Here is a 21,405-nt window from a genome sequence, read left to right as displayed (position 1 = left end):
CTCTCACACCCAGGGAGAATTTGGAAAGACCAATTTACCTGTCAGTCATGTTTTTGGACTGTGGGAGGAAGCTGGAGTACCTGGAGAGAACCCACGCATGCACAGGGAGAACATGTAAAGAAAAAAAACAGCCGGGAATCGAACCCAGGACCTTTTTGCTGCAAGGCAACAGTACTAACTGTGTCACTGTGCAGTCCGAGGTTGATCCCCAAACCTCAATCAATGTGTGCCACCTGTTAAATAAGAAACAAAATCTCAAAAGATATGAGCAAAAAGTTTTATGTCTGCAACTTCCTCTGTTTTATGTGTGCCAAACATGAGGTAGGCAGGTAGGTTGGTAGATGTTGAAAAAGTGATCTCATTTTGTTTATCATGCAAAGAAACAAGCTAAATCAACATCTGTCTCATCTTGTTTTTATTGTGAAATGTCTTTGGTGAAATAAAATCAGTCTAAAATCATCACTTGTTCAGACACTTTGTCCCGTCTTCCTCTGAGAAGAGGAAGACGTGTCCTTGATCCCTTTTGTTTCAAGTATTTTAATTTTTTTTTGTCAGACCTTATCAGGCTTAATAACACACCTTTAAAAATGTCTCATTATCATGTCGTCTGGCTGATAAACACAGTTGTAAAGTGCAGTTTCTCTGCCCATGGGGCATTCAAGGGCGTATTTGGGCTGGGAAATGTGCATAATGAATGTCAGCGTGGCATCACAAAGAGTCAAAAGCGCAATGTTTTAGGATTCTACTGGTGTTGTTCATTTAATGTCATGTCCTGCAGTTACTCCTGCTGATGAAGCTGAACTTCCATTAAGTTAATGGCAAACACACAAATTGAGTCCTGTTCAAGAAAAATAAAAAAATACCTTATCCTAGTTGCTTCCTCCCAGAGGACTACGTGGTTTATTTCTGTAGGTATGAAAATAAGTACTAGAAACTTAACAAATTAAAAAAAGTGTTTACGGCATCAGATGGATATTAAGAAACTAATCTGTTTCTTGTGGATTTGAAAGAAAAGATAGATAAGAAAAACAAAAAAACAAAACTTTTAAAGAGAGAAATTTTTTTGACTATTAAGAAAAGCACGCAGCTATCTTGAAGAGCAAGAAACACACTGATAAAACCCCCAAGTTATGCTTAGTGTCACATTTTAGCAACTTTACATCTAAAACCTGGTTCTATCATGATGCCAGGTGTTTTTCCGTGCATTTTTCTGGATCACATTCTTGTGAAAAAGGTTGATAGTAAACTGGTTTTTGTGTTGCATTGATAAGTCTGCTGGTTATTCCTTCTGCAGGTAGTTATCAAATCTTATAATTCACAAATAAAACCTGAAATGTGTTGGCTTTTGGCAGCAGTATTACCTTTAAGTGTTTTGTTCAGAGGTCACATGCTGTGATGGGAGGACAGAGTTATGGGCACTTTAACATGCTCTTTCGTTGCAATATTCCCTGTTTACCACAAGTGCTGAAAATGGATGGATTCGTTTGGTGTTAAGCTTTGTGAAAAACCATATCCCCTCTGATTTGCTCTTTAGATGCCATTTAAATTAGCCTTACTCAGCAAAAGGTCTGTTTCCTGTCCAGATTTCTGAATATGAAGTGGTTTCTAATAAACAGAAACATGGGTTACCGTTTAGTAGAAAGTCTGATTTACTGATTGTGTGTTTTGTTTTAACATTTTGCTTTTTCTTTGTAAAATATTGGCTTCTTTCTGCCAGTAAGTAATATGCCTCTGAATTGGTCCTCAGAGAGACGAGGAGCCAGGTTTTGGCCTCAGTCTCACATGTTATGGATAGGTGGGTGTGTTGAATTCACATTGATATGAGATTATGAATTCAGATAACCACGTTGGTCAGTAAACATAAATGGCTACAGGCAATTTACTCTGGTGTAAATGGATGAATGCATTCTGCTCTGGGTGCAGATAGAAGCAGAGAAAAGACACCAGGAAACTCCACATTGGCTGAAGACATCCATGTAGCAAGCTGTGGAAATCCTTGCACTTTAGACAATCAGATACGTTGACGCACATTCAGCTTAGCAGGGCCTTTTTCATTTGGGCGTTCGTGTCTGATGGCCCCAGCGTCTTGTCAAGGATGTAAACAAATCTGACAGGAAAGTGGGAGAGGATTGCATAACCTTCATATGCTTGTTGACAGACTTAAAGTGATGGACAGCACATTAGTCAGAAGGTCAGGAGCCTTGATTAGGTAAGCCAACTCAATATCAGTGCCATCAGTATAAGCAGACATGCAGTGTCTTGCAAAGTGCAAAGTTATTCACACCACTTTTACTTACAATCACAAACCTTTCCTTATTTTTATTGGGATCTTTTTTGATAGACTGGCAGAAAGTAAGGTATAATTGGGAGGGGAAATGTAAAACAAGTGCACCAGATATCATAGTAATAGATTGTATCTTTTGTACAATTTAATTTCAGTGACAATAAAGCAGATCTGTGAGGATTTCAGAGGTTTGCTCAAAAACATTAATGAAAACACTGCACCATGAAGTTCAAGGAGCACAGCAGACAGGTCAGGAATGAAGTTGTGTAAAGGTATAAAGCAGAAAATAAAAACAAAACAAACAAACAAAAAAAAGCCATTATCAAAAGCTCTAAGCTTTTCACAGATCAACCATGAGAATATTATAAAACTCTATAATCCCTTTGATTATTAATCCATGACATCTTGTTTCCCTTTAGTACAAACAAAGTTTGACATATTTTCCATTTCTTCAGGCCTCTAACAAGAAAACATGCCATTTATACTGATGTTACTTACTTAAAATTACCCACATTCATAGTCAGAAGCATAATTAAAAAAATAGTATCAAGTGGAACTGCATTAAATTACGCTGGACAAATATCACGTTTGTCCAGGGTAATTCTTGCCATCATGGACAGTTAGGAAGATGATACGAGAGGGAAAGAAAATCTGCACGGATTTGAGATCTTCGGTGACACCGTGCTGTCAGTCACCATAGGAAGTGTTTATTTTAGGGATTTCAAACAGATGCTTAAAAAGGTAGCAATAATTGCAAAGGGTGCTGTGTAATTTATGGCATGAGGGCTTTGGAACGCTTCAGGTGCTTGTTATATCTGCAATAAAATAATCTAACATTCATCTTTCAGAAATTTGTGTTGCAATAGTTTAGTCAAATACTTGCAGACGAAGGTCATGCTTTGAGTCATGAAAGTGTACACTGACAACCTTAATTTACTGGAATGAGTTTTGATCTCATTCTCTGCTGGGGGAGTTTTTTTGTGTTTCTTTTCTTTATGGGGGATTACTCCAATTAAAATTACAGCTCTATGGAATCAGCTCCTGCTGGGAGTTTTATCCTTTTCTCTTGGCAGCCTTTCTTTTTATAGCCTGGAAACAGTAAGCATGCTCCAACAAGAACCTGACTCTTTGTGAAGGGATACTGAGCATGTCAGTCACCAGCAGTCAGCAGACGTACAAGGCTGCTTAGGTCAAAATGCGTGACAGGCATTTGAACATTTGTAGTCCACTTACTATCTATGTGATATTTGATGTGAACCAAACTCTTGGTTTTACGGAAAGCTCAGCTGCCATGTCTAATCTTCATGGCAGCTGAGAGGTAAACTTTCTCTGCAAACCATACATGTCCTGCTGTTTTCTTCACAGTGCAACCAGAAGGCACAAAGGAGGGGCCCACCTGCATGGACAAGAACCACGGCTGCGCACACATCTGCAGGGAAGCGCAGAAGGGTGGCATCTCCTGTGAGTGCCGACCTGGATTCCAGCTCACCCGGAACATGAAGGACTGCAAACGTAAGTCATCCTAACCCCAGGGGTTGCATGGAAACATGCACAAATGTCAGTATGGCTGCTTTATTGGCTCCTCAGGAAGAAGGTGATTGTGGTTTGGAAACAGGCCGGGGATGGATAATCGCACTCACCACACAAACGTCTTCCAAAAAAAGTTTGAAGTTGACATTTATGTGGCATTACTGAGCTCTGACTAATCTTCTCAATAGTGCTTGTAAAAAATAAAAAAAGAAACATGCTTTTCAAATAAGTAGGGATCATTTACACAACCGGAGCAAGCGTTGGAGGTCAGTCGAAGGGGACTGCTTGGACAGACAGCGCGCACTTCCTGTTGTCGTGCAACAGAGATCATCCTGTCAGAGCTGGGGGCCAGGGACTGATAGGGGCTGGGGGGATTTGTCTGTGTTTGGATAAGGATTGGAGAAGTGTTGTTCTATGGTTTCTCAATGACAGCTCAGGAAAAAGGCGAAAGGTGTTGGGATGGGAGAGTTCAGATAGGATGACGATGGAAGCCTCGGCTCAACCATGCTCTTTTTCACTCTGTCATCACAGGTTTCTTTGAAAGGTTAAGCTCCTTATTCGCTCTGCTCCATAAATGTGCTCCACAGAAACATGCACAATTGCAGTAAAAATCAAAGGTTTCCTGTTATGATTCATGAATTGCTGCAAAATGAACTGAACTTGTCAGATTTCCCTCCTAATCTCACAGTTCATACTCAGCTAAGGTGGCTTTTGTATTGATTGTAATGAGTGCTGAAAACAAGAGGGAATTATTCCCTATAATTAAATAAAATGTTTCCCCCTTTGGCTTCTGTCTGCATACATTTAGATTTTTGAAGGCACTAGCCAAGCAGTACGTTTGCTTTCACCCAGTCGTGATGAAATATTCTGTGTCACAATCAAATTTTGTACATAAGTTTTATAGACTTTCAATTTTTTTGCATCAACATAAATAATGAAGTCATGTGTAGTTTTGATCAGTTAAATTTACATTATTTCAGATCATTCATGCATTAAAACCAGACAATTTGATTTGATCTCTTCCTCATAATATGACACTGCTAATTTGCAAAGATCTGTTTTCCTAAACAATTCTTCTGTTCTATCTTTTGAGATTAACCATAATAAGTCCTAGGTATGTCTTTTTGTATGTGGGGCAAAACTGCTGTGATAATTAATGTGTTTTTGATGTTTGATTTACTAGTGCTGCCTGTAAAACTAATATCAAAACAGAAGAAGGAGAACGTTGTACTGACATCAGTGCTGCAAGAAATTTCCTTAGTGATTAAATGTCTTAAAATTAAAGATTGGACTTATACTTCTGCTTCAAAATTACATTTATTTTAGGACATTTTACAGTTTAACCAAGGGTGAAGTACAGGTATTGAGTAGTGTATTTACTGAGGAATAGATTTGGTCCTATTACTGAGCAGCTGATCATATAGCAAGAAAATGATCACTTGTTTGCTACCATTGCTCCATTGAAACAGGGTTGACATTTAATCTCTGCATTAGTAGTAGTTCAGGCAACAATCAGTTCTTTCTGAAACAAACATAGGTATGTCTAGGAGACATACCTATGTTCAAAGACACACTAAATGTGTCTTTGAAGCCATGGGAACGACTGGGTGCAACCTAAGTTCAGTGTTTTTGCGATGGAGCATATGGCACAGTGAAAGAGTTGCATGTTATTTACTCGTTCTCCACTTCCTGACACCTCCTCGCTGACTGTTAAAAATTTGAGAAAAAGTTATGTGCTCACTCCTCTTTAATTAGCTCGTGTTTACTCCTGCCTCCTTTCATAGTGACGTGCAACTACGGCAATGGAGGCTGCCAGCACATCTGCGAGGAGACGGACCATGGCCCCAAATGTTCCTGCCACATGAAGTTTGTCCTCCACAGCGATGGAAAGACTTGTGTAGGTGAGTCATCTCATCCAGAAACAACCACAAATGGCAGGAAATAATTCTTGTTGAATGAGGAAATTACAGCGCAGTGAGATCTGAGCAAATTTAATTAACATTTAAAATGGGGTTTTACGTGATAAAATGCAAGCTGAGAGGCAGGCTTTGTTACATTTAAGAGATATTGCTGAACTTTTTCTAATGATCCGTGACATGCAAGGTCAAAGGGCTACCGTTCACTGTTCTCCTTTTAGTGCTCCTTCAGAGTAAACGCCTCGCTCCTGCATCTGCTTCTGCCTCTCTTCCTCCGACTTTTTACTGGACGCTGTCTTTTTCTCTCTCTGTTTTCCACAGTCATGTCAGAAACACACACCCTCTTTCAACCTGCGGGTCACTTACTTCACTGCTTCCTGTCTGAGATTAACTCACGCACCTGATCTAACCTTCCGCTGGCATGTATCAGTGTTTGCCTCAGGTTGTTTAGTTTGAGGGAAAATTTATTGGCTACTCGGATCGTATTGAGCCGTTCTGAAGGGCACTTTTTAACCAGACAGTGTGTGTCCAGGAGAGTGGGAGCATAGTGCTTGATGGATGTGTATAACCATGCAGAAGATTGTTGATATTTCAGTGATGGAGTAGAAATAAATCTGGTGCTAATGCACCAGAACCAAAGTAGCAGTACAACTTTTGTTTTTCACCTCCACTGCCTGGTAAAAACATCTTCATACACCTTCAACTGTTAAACATTAGGTCCATTTATTTTATTGAACTTTATGTGATAGATAAACATATGGTACTGCATAATTGTGAATTGGAAAGAAAATAGTATTAAGTTATTAAGCAATTTCACAAATCAGAAATTTGTACTCGGGCCGTTTTACTCTGATGGTACTGAATAATAATTTTGAAAAAAAGTTAACCAGCTGCCTTCAGAAGTCACCTCAGAGTGGCAGAGAATAAAGTTGTGGAGAAGTTTAAAGCAGATTAGTTGGGTAATAAAACATTATTTCAAGCTTTCAACATCTCACTTAACCCTCATCCATCCATTATGTCAAAAAGAAAAGATATCACGACTCCAAACCTAAAAAGCCACGGCCGTGGTACTAAAATGACAGGCTAGAAGCAAGGAGGGTGATAATCAGAACAGACCGGTGGTAACAACTTTTAGTGGTGCAGTGGACAAGTCTGTCAAAAACTCAGCTATTGTCAAGAGAGAGTTGTTCCTCCCATCTGGAGTTTGCCACAAACTAAATAAGGAACACATGAAAGATTTGGCAGAATTGGACCAACATTCAACTTTTTAGCCTGCACGCAAAGACTACATGTGTGGAGGAAAATGAAAACTGCACATCACCATATTACAAGAAGAAAATCTGTTTTTCGGAGGCTTGAGATTCAAGGCTTTTGATGTGTTTTAAAAGCTCACTTAACTTCAGAGTTTTTTCACTCCAGGACAGTTCAGCTTGCTAAGAAAATGTTGAAAAATTGACATTTATGTATGGTTAGTTCAAACTGAACGCTAACCAATAACAATCTCATGCAGCTGCAACAGCTGCTCATTTGGCTGCTATCACAAGACGTTTTAACATTACAAGAGAGCAATTTTTCTTTTTAGATTAAAAAAAGAAAAAAATATTTTATTTATTTATTGGACTATGGATCTTTATATAAAACTTTACATTTCATCTTACCACAATGTCACTCCCCAGGCAGAAAGAATGGATTTGTTGCTGCAAACCCAAAAACTTTAAAAAGAAAATATGATGTCATTTGAGATAGCTAAAATGTTCTTGGGTTTATTTGAAAAGTATATTCTTACCAGGAAGAGTAGAATGATGGATATTTAGCTAAAAAGAACCCCTGGCTATTAAATGTTAAAATCTTGCCATAAGAGAGGCAGTCATCAGGATGATGCTCTGAATCCATTAGCCAAATGCCCCAAAAGATTAAAAGATGGGGACTACATCATTCTGCTTTTAAAACAAATGCACCCAACCCTTTTCAGATTTTTTTATTTGTAAAATAAACTATCTATCCATGTATTTTTTTTTATCCAGTTCACAATTATACACTTTTTTGTTGGTCTAACATTAAAACCCAGTAAAGTTCATTGAAGTTTGTGGTTTGCAACACAAGAAAATGTGAAAAAGTTATGCAAACTTCTTACAGCACTGTATTTAATCAATGAGCGGAGTTATTGTCTGCAGTTCTCTGAGCTTAAAATTAGATTTTGAACAGGTTGGATAAGACCTATCCTGAATCAAGATGAGCATCAAATTGATTTTGGTAGGTTCGTTTGCAGCACAGCCCGGTGACGTTGGTGCTTGGTTTCAGCGGCTGTTAAGTTTGAGAGCATGGTTTGAGTAGCGCCTGATTAGCTCAGTGTTTCTGGATCCCTCTCACGACCGCAGTCCTGATGAGAGCCAGACCCATGTCAAGGTCTGGTCAGCCAACCTGTCATTATTGCTGTAGCCCCGTAGGCCAGGATGATACCACAAAGTTGACCTCAACCAAATTATACGTCTTTGCCAGTCGTTTTTGAGGCAGAGCAAATGCACGTTTGTTGTGCCAGATTAGGAAGCAGTCAGCCAGTTAAAATCTCAGATTTCCCCCCACAGAGTCTGGGGTTGCAGCGGTGAGGGAGCCATACGCCGCGGCTGGCTCGAGGGCACTCCATTTCTTGCTCTCTGTATTACTTAAAGTCTCAATCAAAGCAAACACTCATAGAAACCACTGATGAAAAAGTGAACGACAAGGATGATGGTGCAGTCTGATCAAGGAAACTCTGCACTGGAAAAACTTTATAGGATTAAAAAGTTTACTTTAAATTCAAAACATACTGAAACATTTTGAAATCAAAATTGGTGTGTATATAATATTTCGGTTTTCTATGCCAGCTTTAATTCAATAAGTCATCCATCTGGGTAAAACAAAAAGCAAGAGGTAACTTTATATTTAGCCATGAAATCTAATTTCCCATCGAAATGCCAAAATTAAAACTTTATGAATGTCTCTGTGGAACATACTTCCTTTCTTGTAAGCCAGTGTATCCAGCAGATAATCTCCAAAGGCATTTTGCTTTTTTTTTCGGATTTTGCTGGTGGACAGTATGCTGCAGCTTTTTTTCTTTAAGTGATTTTATGTGTATTCTGTCACAGTTTCAATCATTTGTTTTGTGGTGATTCTCCTTAACCAAGGGTTACTCATGTTTATCTTTAATAATGCGCCATGCGTCGCTCTGTTTGAATCCTCATTTTTCATTCTGCCTGTTTCATTTCCGTTGGTGTCCTGCTTGCTGCATCTAGAAGGCTTGTATGGAAGCAACACATACACTGCTGCCCTTTAGACAAAACGTTCACAAACACAAAGTCTTTGAAGTTCGATTTTTCACAAGTTTTATTTGTGGTGGTGTGCAACAGGAAAGTTCAGATATCAGAGATGAGAAGTCATCATGTGGTGGCATTTATGTTGTTAGCACAGCAAATCATAAACACTCACAAATAGCAGGCAGATGCAGGAGTTCAGTCATTTGAAGAGTCAGCCAAACAACGCAACGCACACACAAACAGTATGAGAGACGCATTTTATGAATGAAAACCATAAAAACAGGGACACAAACATATCCAATCCTACATAAATCCATGCATGTAAACACGTGCAGGTTACATGCATACGTCCATAAGAGTGCTGTGGGTGGTCAGGATTCCCACTTGTGTTGCACATCACCCTGTACGTAAAACTGTTTTTTGGATGCTGCATGTTGGGACAGGGAAATGTTGTCTGATCTATGCATGCCTTTGCTGTTACCCTCTTTACTTCAGCATCAGATTCACCTGAAAAGGGCCACCTGTGGATGCCGTGATGGCATTCTGGGAAATATTTTGGTTTCAGGGTGGAAATTACATTTTCAATATACAGTAAAACACAAATAATTCAAGTGAGTCTCTAAAATTATATCAAAACTGCAAACTAGGCATCAAATCGATAGGGTTGCATGACATCAATTTATGATTAATCTACTTCTTCTGTATGCAATATCATATCCCAAAGAACTGCTAATTATGCAAATACTTTGCACTCCAGTGTGCTATACATGTAATGCAACATAAATGTTTCTGAAGTAAGCATCTGGTAAGGTAGTCAACTCATTAAGAAATAACTAAGTTTCTTCATTGTCAAAAGAGCCAGAAACAACTTTTTCAATAAAACCTTGTTGCTAAGTTGGAAAAAAGGATTTATTTCCCCCAGTAGCTGGGATACCCATGCACCTTATCTGGGCTCTATGTTTTCTATAAACTCAAGTACAGAAAGACTTGAACACAATTTAATTATCTGTTTATTTATTACAAGTCAAATTGTTCACCAATGGTAGGTTTTCCTGATATTGTGAACTAAATTGTTTTTTATTTCAACTCTATGCTAAAAACCAAAAGAGTGTTATAAAAATGTTAAGTGGAGCTGAAAAGATATCTGGTTTAAAGTTGTTGCAAAAAAAAATTCTGACAAATGTGGCAATACCTCTTTATTTTGATACCCCTAAATATATTATAGTTCAACCAATTGTCTTCAGAATCCTCTAATTATTAACCATAGTCTACCTGAGTGTATTTTAGTCCCAGGATAAATACAACTGCTCTGTGAAGAACTTAGAGGTGATTTGGAAAGTATCAGTGAACAAACTGCAACAAACACAACAGACTTATCAGGGTCAAAGTTGTGGAGACTTTTAAAGCAGCATTAGATTATAAAACAATATCTCCAGCTTTGAACATACTGCAGTGTGCAGTTCAACACAAAAACAAATGGAAGCATACCAAGAAAGAGCTCCACAGTTCATGTTGCTAGATCTATAGATATGACCTGAAGCGCTTTAACCCTACAGTCTCAGATTGTGTTGGCAGAAATTGGAAGAAAATGCTTTCACCAGTCAAGTAGAAATGTACCTTTTTGCTCAATATGCAAATATGAGTGCTTCCCAACCCTGGTCCTCATGCCACACTGCCCTGCATTGTTTAGATGTCTATCTTCTTTAAAACTCCTGTTTCAGATAATTCAGTTTAACAAATGCCTGTTAATCAGACAACAAGTGAAATCAGCTGAACTGAAGTAAGGAGACACCTAGTACATACAGGACAGTGTACCTTGAGGACCAGGGTTGGGAAACAGTATTCTAGCACATTATACTCAACACAGCTTTTCATCATTACCTTTGTGGAGGATAGTTGGAGCTAAACCCAGGAAAGAAAACCAGTTAGAGGAAGCAAAAATCTCGAGGCAAGGGGGAATTCCAGCATTCCTGTCAAAGTCCAAACCTAATTGAGGATTTATGGGAGAGTGAAATTGATGATGGGACACACTCTGGATCTAATCAGATGTTGCTTGAGATCATTTTCAAAATAGAATGGCTGAAAACTTTAGTTTTTAGATGTGCAAAGCTGGAAGAGCCACCCAAAGGATTTCTATGCGCACTGACTCAAGTTGGGGATGGGATGGTGACTACAACTGCATGCCATATCTTTCAGATTTTATTTGTAAAAACGTTTAACCCTCTCAGGCTCAAATTACTTGAAAAGACTGGCTAAGTTGTTGCAAATCTGCAACACCTGCCTGGAGAGGGTTAAACCATTTCACTGTGCAAATATGCTGTATTGTGTTTCCCTTAAAGTCCAAATGAAATACATTAAAACTTTTGCGAGCAATATGACAAAATGTGACACATTAAAAGGGTGGAAATACTTTGGCACCATACGTCAACGGTCAGTGTTGATTCTAAATTAAAGTAGTTCATAAGTTGGAAAACCTCACCAATCAGATTTACAGTAAACTTTATTCACTGTAAATTGAAATTGAAATTATCATAAAAAGCTAATTTCTCTGCTGCAGCTTTTAGTGACAGCACTGCCGCTATCAAGCCGCCAACAGTGTTTTTTGCAAAACAGCCTTATAAACTGAATTCCTGAATGATATAACCATCAAAGATCTTAAAAGACTCCATAAAGTGCAGAACTGAGTATGGCTGTCCATGAATTTCAGCTCTTTTGCAACACTAACCACCACTTGATCTGTCTGTCAAGGCTCATACTAACCAGCAGAAGCCTCCTCTCATACGCAAACAGCAAAAATGTCTTTTTGTCGGCAGTGTGTGAAACATTTATTTGCATGACTGCATGTTGCGAGGTAACACTTTTGCCTTGATATGTCACCTTTATTTTAGTTTAAGCAAAAAAAAAAAAAACTTGTCATTGTCCCTTTGTTTTCAGGATTTAATGTATGATAACGACTTTCTGTTGAATTGTGTCCTTGGAGAGGCTGAATCTAATTTCTTGAAAAAATATCAAGTCATTCTGTTGTATCTGTGTCGTCTCCTGTTGGTATAAACAAAGATTAAAGAAACTTGGTGCAGAAGACATATTTTTTATTATTACTGTTCATGCAGTCCATTAAAAAATTCACCTAAGTTTTTTTTATTTTTTTTATTTGAACTAAATCAATCTCTGCACCTGTATTGGGCTATTTGTCAGATAAATGATGTGGGAAAAACCCATTTTCACACTTTAAATGAGGTAATGTCATTTTGACTCAAATTTGAAAGTTCAGATTACATAATTTACACATTAAGCAATACAAAGTAAGCCCAACAGAATAAACCTTCATCGAGGCAAATAAGTTGATGAACAAAGACATCTGGAACGACGTACACAACTGACATGTAATGATGTAGATGATGTGAAGTAGAGGCTTTTAATATAAGAAATATTCTTATTCTCTGTAAACGCAGCTGAACAAGCCTTGATTAGTTCAAGGAAAAGAGAAAACTGTTCACAGCAGCACAAGCAATGAAACTGAACTAAAATTTAGTTCTGGTTACAAAGCTTGAAGACGACTTGTAGTGATAATTTTATCAAAAACGGAAAAAAAAATCCAAATGAACTAAGAAAATCTAGGCAGCCATCTATAGGCTATAAGCTATTTAATTCATAGCTGTTGATAAAAAATAGTTGATAAACAACAAGTGTCTTAGGGTGTTTTATACATCTAGAGATTGAAATTTCGCACATTTGTCTTTGCAAAATCGATTGAACTTTGTGGGTCTGGTTGGAAATTCTTTCACCTTAAAATTATACCATCGGTTGTGCTGGTAGATCACATAAAATCCAAATAAAATCTAAATCTAATTTTGTTACTGGAATGTGGCAATAGACGTTTCTATACAGTGTCTTCGGACACTGTATAGGAACGTCCTGTTTAACGTTTATTGCTGTTATTTCAGCCACAAAATCTCTAAGAAAAGAGGTTATTATACATCTACAAAACTGCGAATTAGAACAAGGAGGATATACTGTTACCTCACCTTTACATTGTCCCGTTCAAGTGCACACCAAACTAAAGTGTGTGTGCATGTGTGTGTGTGTGCATGCAGGGGAGAGGAGTGTCCAGTCCCAGGCAGCCCCACAGCTGTTCCCTAATGGTAAATATGTGTTTATCTGGCTCCCCTCTCTCTCTGGGGGTCTGTGGGTGTGGGGAATAGAGCAGTCTAACTTTACAGTCACTGATGAAGCCCCTCCCCTCAGGACAATGTTGTTGAGGGATGGGGAGGGTGGGGGCATCATCCTTCTGACCTTTGACCTCTGGCTCCCCCCACCAGCTTCCTTTTCCTCCTGTGAATGCCCTCTCAGTAACAGCCACTGCCTGTGTTAAACCACACCTTTTCCAAACTCAGCTTTAAACAGGGAGCCTGTGACCTGCTGCGGAGAAGTTATATAACAGAGATGTTTCAGATGTGCTGCGTTTCGTACTGACACACAGGGAGGCACACAGATATCGCCTTCAAGTCTCTGACACCCACACATTTTCTCAGTCAGCCCCAAATGTCAATATATATGCATATTTATGCTGATGTCTTTTTATTGTTCTGGGCCACATAAATCAACATGGGCTAATACAAGAGTTTTATGTCATAACTTATGCTGGGATCACAAATGTCAGATTTATTGACTAAACATTGACTACATTTATTGACTAACATTGACTAAAGTTCTTACATTTAAGTAAATATTACAGTTTTCTTTCTAAAAATCTACCTAAGTATTCTTCTTTTTACCCGACAGTTTTCTTCAGTTTTTGGTATTTTTTGTGACGCCTTATAGTAAAAAATGTATTGGTTAAGATAACCTGAGGGTAGAATCTTAACGCAGATTTGACTAAGGTCAAATCTGCGTTAAGAGCAGCTCAGTTTCACCATCCACAGCCACAGCTGATTGCTGCTGCACCTGCAGAATCAAGGAATCCCTTTCATAGAGCCTGTCAGAAAACATGAAGTCTCCTAAAAGGTTTCTGAAAGTCATACCCAACGCTTTGATTTAAAAGATGTTCAACAAAAGTGAGACTTATTTCAGAAAGTGTGCATCTCGTTGCGTACAGTGACAAGGTCGCCTTCATCGTTTCAGTGGAAGCACAAACATGGTGTTGATGATGTGATGGCCCAGGACTCCTTTGCTGCATCAGGGCTTGGATGGCTGCCATAACCGATGGAACAGTGATTGCTTCTCTCTTCCAGAAAATTCTGAAAGATGTCTGGGCAGCAGTTTGTGTCATAAAGGTCAAGAAACCTGTGTTATAGAACAGGACAAAGCTTCAAAGCACACTAGCAAGTGGAAAGTTTTGTATTGGCAGTTTAGGGGCAAATCCTTTTTCACAGCACTGTGGATTTTAATAATGCCACAAATCCTTCTGGACTTCTATCTGGGATTATAAACTGGTGTTTCATTCATTTGATCTGTTTTAATTCTCTGTTTCTTCTTGCTTTCTGTTTTGTTTTCTATTTTTTACTGTTAAAAAAAGAAATGTGTCTTCATATGCCACATTTGAACAAACATTCAAAATTGATGATGTACCAAGATGGACAGTTTTGTACATATCTGACTAAAATGGATGATGTATTTTATTTATCAGGCTTTGGTTTTCGCAGCCAATTTATTTGAAAACATCAAATTTAGTCATTTTGCATAATTTTCGCTTCTATTTTTACATTTGAATAAATATTATACAACAGTTCAAAACTGCATTAAGCACATAACAATGTTTTGTTATTTATAAGAAAGTTGAGGACAAATTATATGTCATTCTGCTTAGGCTTTGGGAAAATAAAAATGTCAGTGCCTTCTCTTTGCAACCATTGGGCTGTTGGTTAAATTGAGATTTTTTCTTTGTTTAATAATTTGTTCCAGTATGCTTTGCTAGTTATGATTATCATTTTGGTGATCATTTGTCTAGATTATACGATCCAGATTCATATTTACAAATGATTTTTATATGTGAAATGCAAGAACTCAGCTTTGACATACAGTCTAATAAAAGCAAAAATACTTTAATTTGAAGGTCTTTGGTATTTTGAAATGATCAGGAGGAATTTGCAGTTTACTTGTTTTGTTTTTTTTATCAACTTTTTGATTTTCCCACTTGGTTTTTGTTTAATACATACCACCATGGTGGAACCTGACTGCAGCATTGAACTTTTACCTTCAGTTTCTTAAATTTAATGTTGTAGCTCACCACTGTGCCACGGATGTGCTGTTTGTGGATGCATTAGCATATAAAGCGAATTAGATTACCAGAAGTCCAAGACAATCAGATTAACTGTGCTCCTTTTATGAGTCAGACCAAAGACTTCTGCTTTATTTGTGTTTTGATATGACTGATGTGAGTGAAATTAGGCTTGCAGCATTTCAAACACTCCTCCGTGGTGTTCCTAAACTCCATCATCATGGCCTATTAGCTGCAGTGAGGAAGCCAATAATGTGTCCATGGTTTAGATTTACTTTATGCAAAAGATAAATCACAGAACTGAGTGAGCCTCCTCTTTTTATACGCATGTAATATCATGTCCAAAACTCCAGAACATAATCCATTTGAGGAGTTTCATCTTTCGCTGTGTGGCCAAAAGTGATTTCTTTCACTGAGAGCACTGAAACGTGATTATATCAGCTGAGTAGTTCAACCCAATTTTCAGGATGGGATGCGTTTTCATTGAAATAGCAAAGACAGCAGAAACATTAAGTCATAAATCTGTGAAGATGTATCAAACCCTGATATATCAAAGAGATTTACAATTTAATGATACTATGTAAGAAACTTGGAGAGTAGGTTTGCTCTCAGAGGAGCAGCCCATTCAGAGGAAGAACAGAGAGTACATGAGGGGATTAAGGTACCATTTGTTGCAACTGTATGTACATGAATGCTTACTTCCACACATCCTACAGTACAACCGTCTGACCTATTTCAGTATTTGGTGTCCTAGTTTCTGTGTCATTTCTCAGAAATGAAACATAGGGAGACGTGTTTTGCGTGCAGCTCAAATAGGTTCAACTTCTGATCGTCTGTGTACCAAAAGCCCCAGATCTATTTGTAGCCCATTCTTCCATGTTTTGCTTTGTATGATTTGTCTGTCTGTGTTTTCAAGGGGGTTCAAATCAAGGCAGTAGTTACATAACCACGGAAAAGTACTCATACCCCTTTAACTTTTTCACATTTTTCCTCATTACAGCCAGAAAGTCAAATGCTGAATGTATTTCATTGGGATTTTATACAATAGTAAACATAACTGTAAAGTGGAAGCAAATGTTTTTTTTTTGTTGTTGTTTTGGGGTTTTTTTTTACATACATTTGTAGTTAGAGTTATTTGTTTTTACTCTGTCACTCAGTAAAATTTAATGTAACCTTCACAAGTCACCTAACTAGTAAAAGGAGTGCACCTATGTCTAATTTGATCTCAGTAGAAATCCAGCTGTTTGCAAAAGGTCTTGGAGGTTTTAGAAAACATTATGTAGCAAATAGCATTACAAGAGCCAAGGAAAACAGAAGACAGGTCACCTTTGAGCATCCAACCCAGAACTGTTCATTCAGTCCTCTGAAAATGGAAAAAGTGTGGCACAATTAGAAACCCACTTTGACGAAGCCATTCACACCAACAGACAGGCCGATGTAGAGAATATCAATTAACTTTAAAATGTCACAGTTGGGATGCCATTCCAAGGCTGTTCCGATTTTTTCAAGGAGTTCCCAATCTGCTAGACAATCTGTGGATGGAGCTGGAGATTAGTGTGACGTAAAGGAAACCTTTCATTCTGGTAGACTTGAATAAATCACCAGTGGAAAAAATTGGTCAGCAATCATAGGAGATTATTGACTGGAGTAATTGTGTGTTGATCTATTGTAAAATCCTCATTCATTAGATGTATGTCTTGTAGTAAGTAGTAATATGACAAAATGTGAAAAGCTTCAAGTGGGATGAATACATTAGACTGTTATCTTACAAGTCCAAACTGACTAAAGTTATTGTAGATGCAGGCTTGATTTATGGGGGAAAGAACCTCCAGGGTTTTCTGAAAAGAGCATCTTCTGCACCAAGGTCAGCCATCCTGAGCAACACTCTGATTTTAGCCTTTTTGAGGATTTTGTGTGCTCACCCGGTTATGCATTTTTCCTGCGGTTGTCACAAATAACAAGACGCTTGTCATCATCTCTGATGCAAGTCAAGAGTTACTGTAGCTAGAAATCATGTGGTTTCTGTGAGATTATGATCACTGTCTTAGCAGCGTATCATATATTACTGCGGATCAGCTTTAGACCAAACACTTTATTGGAGAATATTTGCAAAAGATGGCCTACTCTTACTGTAATTGCGTGTCCCAGCCCTGTAGATGCGCCGATGTGGCTGCCGTGCTTCCAGAATACACAGAGAAACACCAGACCGTTTGTCTGTCTCCTGCTTTTACAAAATCATAATGTTAGAAAGTTTTCGTAACTCCTATAACACATGATCATTACAATTTGATGAGACAGCGGTCTGACTGAGCATTTTGAAAGCGTGTCCCAACACTAGTTGGAGAGACTAGACTTATTGTCTAGTCTCTGCAATTATTGAATCCACAGCATTATGCTCTACAGTCTAAGACTGGGATAATCAAACACCATCATGAGATTTCTTCCCCCTGCAAAGACCAGTCAGAGCAAATCTGCGCCTTGATTGTTTAGCTTGATGAAAACGCTCGCGAAGTTTACATGAGAAATGTGTCTCCGTGGCAGACGGATAAATGAAAGCCTCTATCAAAAAAAGACATCACTTCAGGGTGGAGCGACTCATTCCGGGGGAAAACTGTTGATTTTTGAACTCATCAACCAAACAAACACACCCATCCTGATCCACATAGAGCAGCTCCTTCAGAAGCTACTCCTCCCAGATTCAGCAACACAGGTTCACATGGCAACGACACTAACAACCGACCCAAAGAGAAACATTTCAAGTGGACAGAAGAATCATAAAAAGCCTCCACGTTAACTAATGTAAGCATATTATCTTGCGTAATGTAGTTTTTTTTTTTTTACACTATTTGTAATGACAGAAAAGAGAATCTGTCATTACAGATTCTACAGCTCATGGGCTAAACTATTTCTTGATAGACTCAGAAATAGTTTAACCCATGTAATATTTTTCTCCATTTCTGTATCAAGTCTGAAATATCTTCAAATTGTCAAACACAAATAACTCAGTTTGAAGACGAAACCTGGAGACAGTTTACGCTGCAAACAGTTCACAATTCAGTTCATATCAATTTACTTCATTCTAATACAATCCTATTATATAATCAAATTCTGGATCTAGATATCTACAGTCCAATTCATTTTTTATTATTTTGCAGCAAATTCTAATATATTTGGCTATGTATTGCCAGTTGGTAATAAGTAAGCTTGATCGCATCAAGTCATTAACTTTGCAGCGATTCCTAACACATGGTAGCAGAAAAAAGCTTTTTTAAAGACCAGAACCAGGCCAATTGGCTGTGAACAGCTCAAGAATAAGAGAAAAGGGAAGCAAAGGACACAGGGACCCTGGAATACAAGTACTTTTGATCTAAAAAACAAAAAAATTCACAGAGATTATTACAAAAGCAGCTCTGTTGATGGCAACATTTCAGCTGAACGCTGAAGCGTTTAACAAGTAGTAATGGTCTTTGGGGAAGAAAAGCAATCAGTCAGTGGATTCAAAACAGGTCAGAAATCACAGGACCAGAGTTATAAGGAAAATAGTCAAAACAGTCTAGATCAGAATATATCATGCTGGCTCACTTTCTGGAGACCTAGTTACCATGTTTGTATGAATATTTAATTGATTTAGTTGTGCATTAGTCTGTCTGCTGCAATAAAACCAACCCTATGATTCATCTGGTGCTCTTGTAATAATGAGGAATATGTTCTAGCTTTTGTAGCTTTGTGGAGTGCTTAATTTCTCCAACTTACTAGAGGTTTGCTCCAAATAAAACCAGAAGCAAACCTCTTTTTTATGATCACCTTGTTTTTCGGGGGCTACATGGTCTACTTTCTCTATGACGTGCAATGTTGTGCAACCTATAAAACTTCTTGCTCGGTCGAGGATGCTGAGCTTATGACCAGGGCACACATCCAATCGCATGGTTTGCATTATACCAGTGCTTAACTTCTAGCTTTTACTACTATTATTGATTTAAGCTTGTAGCAGAGTGGATTCGCCTTTTATGTTCACTTTAAAAAATTGGTTGAGCAATGAGTAGTTTCTCTTCATATCCTCATCATTTATTCAGACAAAAAAGACACATGTACATACACATAAACATATTTAGTCCTCTCAAACAGCTATCTCTGTTTAGCCGTGTTTGCTAACTACATTTCACAGTTACTACTTTTTCCCCACACCTCCTTAAATTTCTTTTCTAATATTCTGCTGTGTTCGATTCTGCTCCCAGTATTTCTTTTTCTTTTCTCGCTCTCTGCTTCAGAACATTTAATTAGTTTGCTGTTCCTATCACCCCTTCCTGTTGACAATATTAACTCTGTAGATGATAGCGTGGCTCCTAATTTTTGCTGTAACACCAGTACACAAGCATGCTGTTTGAATAAGTAGGTCAGGGCAACAAATTACTTTGTATTTTCATCTGCCTGCTTGGTTCCTTGCAGAGACCTGTGCTGTGAACAACGGCGGCTGCGACAGCACATGTCACGACTCGGTGACAGGAGTTCGCTGCAGCTGCCCTGTCGGCTTCACTCTCCAGCCAGACCGCAAGACTTGCAAAGGTAAATCGCTCATCAACCGCACATCAGGGCGGCGTTCATGCTGCACCTGTCCTGCTGTCATGAAATTAATTTCTTGTTTGTCCTGTTGCCACGCATAGTAGTCCTCATCCCCCCTACTGGAGTTTTATATTAATAAAAACTTGTCAAGATGTTTTCTGCTTGCAGTTGTGGTTGTAAATATTTTTACTGCAATCTTGCATTACTGTCTGCTACTGAGAAGATATTTTTTGAGGAAGATTTTTTTGAGAGACCAGCATCCATATTCACCAGACATAACCTTTCATATGCTTTATGAAGGTCTACTCTGCATGATGTCATCTGCGATCATATTCAACTCAAACTATATGACTATATTGCTGAGAAAAGCGAAACGATAGTAGCAAACATGATAAGGCCAGGCTGAGTCAGACTTGAGTCTCAAGAGTTCATTTCAAAAATCTTTTTGTGTAGAGAAAACTTTTTTAGATTCTTAATTTTAAAATTTTATTTTATTGCAAAAAGTTTTGTTTTTTTCTCTTTGCCACAAATGTGCAAAGCTACCTCCAGGGACTTTTTTTTCCCATGCTTGGTTTGGTCCTGAAGTGAGAAACCACCCACATATACAACAGAGCAAAAGTGGATTATTCTTCAATTCGGAAGAGGGACATAGGTGATTAAACACTGGTGCAGAAACACAATCTGGTTCAGGGAACTACAGCTGTTTGACCCACAAGTTCTCTAGTCCTGCTCTGTCACAACGGTTCTGGTATTTTAAAAAAAGGTCACAGGGGCTCTGAATTCATCGTTCTCTTTTTTTTCCTTGTTAAAAATCTCCACCAAGTTAATGCAAAGTTTCAAAACTTCAAACTTTCTTTAAACAGAACCATCCTACATCAATTAGGCCAACATGATAAACCATTTTATGATTGACAATAAGTATTATCTTTCCTTATATGAAACAAGCTGTATTTGAGAAAAAATAGAATCCTCTTGCTTCTGAAATGCTGACATTTCTTCAGTTGTCAAACTGTTGGTAATGTTTTTTGTTTTTCAAAGATGATGATTAAGATGATTTATGTTCTCTTATTTAGTTTATTCAAGCTTATTAACTACAAATATGATCCCATGTCCAATAAGCCATCGGCAAATTTTCTTCAGAAACATCTAAGGAAACTCGTAAAACAAAGTCATGATTGTTCCCAGAAGAGCAAAATTAGACGTCTGCCTGCTTTGTTTGACTGTAAGGTTAGATGAACACTGATAAAACCACAATGACTCGTATTAGTTTGGTTCGGGGGGGAAACAAGAGGAAAACAAACCCAGGTGGCATTGGCACAAGAAGACAGGCGCCCGCTTAAGGCGAGGCACTTGTGAAGGGGATAGAGATGAACAGAGCAAGCAAGAGATTGATTCATTAATGCCACTTCTTTTGGATTTATCTTAACCAGATGATGACGGATCCATTGAGAAAAAGACAATATATTTGTGACAAAGATTCATAATTCATCTCTTTAAAACGTTCCAAAGTAGATAACAGTGAAAAGCCAGGATGAACAGATGACAAATCAAGTCATTATCTCTGTTGTACTGTATCTGCCCCACCCTTGGCAATGCTCTGGAGCT

The 21,405-nt window shown here is 38.2% G+C and overlaps 1 protein-coding gene across 2 annotated transcripts in view; it reads left to right on the top strand.

The window, feature by feature from the left end:
- scube3 (signal peptide, CUB domain, EGF-like 3) overlaps positions 1–21,405 on the top strand; it is a 101,694-nt gene that overhangs the window by 59,312 nt on the left and 20,977 nt on the right. Inside the window, exons 5-8 of one of the 2 annotated variants that reach the window (XM_055046211.1) lie at positions 3,650–3,796; positions 5,599–5,715; positions 13,118–13,165; positions 19,687–19,803. In XM_055046211.1, the coding sequence (XP_054902186.1) occupies positions 3,650–3,796; positions 5,599–5,715; positions 13,118–13,165; positions 19,687–19,803 (429 nt within the window). The remainder of the gene's footprint in view (positions 1–3,649; positions 3,797–5,598; positions 5,716–13,117; positions 13,166–19,686; positions 19,804–21,405) is intronic. The other variant, XM_055046212.1, reaches the window with a different exon arrangement.

This window comes from Poeciliopsis prolifica, unplaced genomic scaffold, assembly GCF_027474105.1.
Source record: "Poeciliopsis prolifica strain line A6 unplaced genomic scaffold, Auburn_PproV2 SCAFFOLD023, whole genome shotgun sequence".
Classification (NCBI taxonomy): domain Eukaryota; kingdom Metazoa; phylum Chordata; class Actinopteri; order Cyprinodontiformes; family Poeciliidae; genus Poeciliopsis; species Poeciliopsis prolifica.
Note: the sequence above shows the minus strand (reverse complement) of the source record. Positions and strands in the feature narration are given on the sequence as shown.